Source organism: Zootermopsis nevadensis, unplaced genomic scaffold, assembly GCF_977971745.1.
Source record: "Zootermopsis nevadensis isolate Lab colony 2312 unplaced genomic scaffold, Znev_1.0 Znev_ptg000011l, whole genome shotgun sequence".
In the NCBI taxonomy this organism is placed as follows: Eukaryota; Metazoa; Arthropoda; class Insecta; order Blattodea; family Termopsidae; genus Zootermopsis; species Zootermopsis nevadensis.
The window spans coordinates 10428754-10432424 of record NW_028259143.1 but is presented as its reverse complement, the minus strand read 5'-3'; the positions used below and the strand labels follow the sequence as shown (position 1 = coordinate 10432424).

Here is a 3671-nt window from a genome sequence, read left to right as displayed (position 1 = left end):
ATCTATAGCATTCATAATTTTGTAATCTTTTAAAAATTGCTTGATCGATTTTTTATCTTCTTCAACTATTTTCTCTACGAGGTTCTTAAATTGTCGACGGAGGTTGTAGGTATTAAAATTCGAAATTACTCCCTGATCCATTGGTTGTTATCAATGAAGTGGTGTTGGGTAGAAGGTAAAACCACTTCAACAGGAATGCAGGTTTGAAGTGTGACTAATTGGCCACCTAAATGAGTGTTAGCAATGATGTTGAAATGGCAGCAGCTGTTGCCATTGAGCGCTATAACGAAACAGTGCTAAACGGGGCCGTGTTAAAAGGGGTATTACTGTAAATTGGTCTACAACATGGAAAAATCATACACATCTTACCTCACCTCATACTCGAACAAGTCCATCCTAGCCAATACCAGGACCAGATTGGTCAAACCCATACACGGGACAGCCCAGCCAAGTCCAAGGGTTGGGTTAGGTCGGAGACGCTCGTGCGCAGGCAAACATTCGGAATAGACAGGTACAAAAGAAGGTTTTCTGTTTTGATAAAGCTGGGTTGGTTTGGGTTAGGTTAGTATCGATTAGGTTACTCACGCGTATGCGCCGAAGAACATGCACAATAATCATATGCTAAGGGGCTCTATTTTCATTTAGTTGGTTTGGGTTAAGTTGATTTTAGGTTAGGTGTGACGCCAATGTGTTTACGCCCATTCGAAATGTTCAGGTGCTAATATGGTCTGTTTTCATTCGGTTGGTTTGGATAGAATCCATCGAAGAGGCGGTGGACTTATGCTAGTCCAGACGGCCAGTTCACCCACGAACTCGACCATTTTCTTTCCAACCGCAGCGCGGTGTCGGATGTCGCGGTCGTCCAGTCTTTCTACTGCGGCAGCGACCACCGCCTCCTCCGTGCCAAGATTAATCTGAACCCGCTGAAGGAAAGGTTGAACCAGCTACGCAGCAGGCGACCACCACCACGTCTCCTGGCCACAGTCATGGCGGAGCTGGAGGCGTTCGACGTTATTGAAGTCATCAATGCCGACTATGCGAGCCTTGTCGAGCGACTCCAGATGGTCAGCAAGCAGGCGACGTCCCCCGCGCCGAATTACGTGAACCAGCGCATCACGGAGAGGACGAGGAAGCTGCTGGAGAGGAGGAGGTAAGCTGACAGGAATACGGCAGCCTTCCGCTCGCTCTGCAGGGAATGCCGCGACGCTGTCAGAAAAGATCACGCCAAGTTCGGGAAGCGCCGCCTTATCGCAGCTGCCGAGGCGAGGAAGAGCGTCAAGAAGACCGCCCGCGATCTCGCCGAGTACCGTTTGTGCATTGCCTGCCTCGAGATATCTACCGGAGAGCGAACTACGTCGCGACTCCGCATCGAGGAGGAGATGCACGACTTCTACTCAAGTTTCTTCCGCTCATCGCATCTGCCAACGGCATCACGACAGAGCTCAAGTCCTGCGGCTTCCCACTCTACGCTTCTCGTGATACGTCCGAGACGGAGTGATCCCCGACGACTGGCACACCTGAAGCACCGTCCGTCTCTTCAAGAAGGGTGATCGCGAGGACCTCGCCAACTACAAGCCGATCACCCTCCTCCCCATCGTCTACAAGGTCTTTACGCGGTGCGTGCTTGCGCGCATCCGTGGAACCTTGGAGGAGGCGCAGCCTGTAGAGCAGGCGGGACTTCGCCGATCGTATCCCACGATGGACCACATCACCACCATCCACCGTCTGCTGGAGACAAGCCGGTAACACCAGATCCCGCTCGTACTCACCTTCATAGACTACGAGAAGGCATTCGACAGCGTCTAACCCGAGAACGTCTTGGAGTCGCTGAGGCAGCAAGGAGTAGAGGAGGAGTACGTCTGCATTTTGCAGGCGTGCTACGACCGCTGCTCCACCACGCTCATCCCTTACCAGAGGGATGTCGTGGTGCCAGTGGTGAGAGGCGTCCGTCAGGGCGACTCCATCTCCCCGAACCTCTTCTCTGCGGTGCTGGAAAGCGTGATCCGTCGCTGTTGCTGGGACGATCGAGGCCTCCAAATTGCTGGACGGCGCCTTAGCCACCTGCGCTTCGCTGATGACACTGTTCTCATACCGCGACGCCGGGTGAAGCCTCCGAGATGCTGGCATAGCTGGACAGAGAGAGCCACGCCGTCGGTCTTAAGATGAACATGAGAAAGACCAAGACAATGCGTAATCGATCTGCCGCCGTTGCTCCGGTCGCCGTCGGCGCCTTCCAGCTTGAGGACGTCAAAGATTACATCTACCTTGGAGGCCTCATCACCGCGCAGAACCAGCTCAAACCGGAGTTGGCGCGGAGACGGCGAGCGGGATGGGCAGCATTCGGATCCATCCGATCGGTGATAGACGCTACGCGAGACGTGAAACTACGTGCTGAGCTCTTCGACTCCATCGTACTGCCGGCACTTTGCTACGGCACCGAGACGTGGTCAATACTAAGGGCCTTGCGGAGCAACTTCGAGTCGCCCACGCCTCCCTTGGGCGTCGACTCATCCGTGTCACCTTACGCCAGCAGAGAGGCCGTCATCTCCACTCTGCCGACATCAGACGAATGTCAGGCGTGAAGGACCCGCTACGGCATGTGGCGAAGCAGAAGCACCTCTGGGCAGACCACGTCGTGAGACGAAACGACGGCACATGGAGCACCGCCACTGTGACGTAGAACCCGCGAGACAAGAAGCACCGCTGGGTCGGCCCGCTGCTCGTTAGACAGACTCTCTCGCCGCCGAGCACAACATCAGGGATACACGTGGCCATACTACCATTCATTGGACGACCCGAGCACGTGACAGAGAGGAATGGAGAAGATGCTGTGGCCCGCGCGTGAGCTGAAGCACGGGTCGCTTAATTGCTGGGTTATGTTGGGGGTATGTTAGGTCAGTAACGCGCATGCGCAGAGGAATATGTGTAATGGTCAGTTGAAAAGGGGCTGTTAATATTCAATTTGGATAGGTAGGCTTATGTTAGTTCAGATTAAATTAGGTCAATGACGCACATGCGAAAATGATCATGCTCACTGGTCAGTTGCAAAGGCGTATATTATCAATGCGCCGGGTTCAGTTGAGTTAGGTTAGGTTAGGTTCGTGCAGTTTTGATGTGCAGACAGCTATGCACGCTGGTCAGGTGCTGAGGGTTATATTATTCTATTGACTTATGTTATGTCGATGACGCTCATACGCAGGTGACAAACAGTCAGGTCCAATGGGGATCTGTTTTCATTAAGCTGAGTTTATTGGGTTAAGTTAGGAGGATATGTTAGGTCTGTGATGCATAAGCACACGATCATGTGCGATTATCATATAATAATAACGAGGTATATTTTCATTCAATGTTTTTGGTTGGGTTCGGTTGGGTCAATGACACTCATGTGGTCACCACCATGCGCAATGGTTAGGTGAAAATGGAGGTTATGTTTTCATTAATTTGGGTTGGGTTACGTTAGGTCAGGTCAGCTCGCTGAAGAAAACGATAGTCAGTTGGAAACCCCGTCAGTAAGACGTAATGGGATTTACTATGGCCAGAATGATGCTTCCAGAAATAGCTTGCACACAGGACTATGCTATAGCCACCCCTCGCTCTTGTTTGACCGCTTATGCTGTGCTATAGAATGGACTGTAAGTACCCCCTTATAGCACATTCGTGGGCTATACAAA

The 3671-nt window shown here is 52.0% G+C and overlaps 1 protein-coding gene across 1 annotated transcript; it reads left to right on the top strand.

Annotated features, from left to right (window-relative positions):
- The first annotated feature begins 230 nt into the window (after positions 1-230).
- Positions 231-1154, top strand: LOC110828474 (uncharacterized). The gene is made up of 2 exons (XM_022061231.1): positions 231-320; positions 756-1154. The coding sequence occupies exons 1-2, from the start codon at positions 231-233 to the stop codon at positions 1152-1154; spliced, it is 489 nt and encodes a 162-aa protein (XP_021916923.1).
- Positions 1155-3671: the final 2517 nt, after the last annotated feature.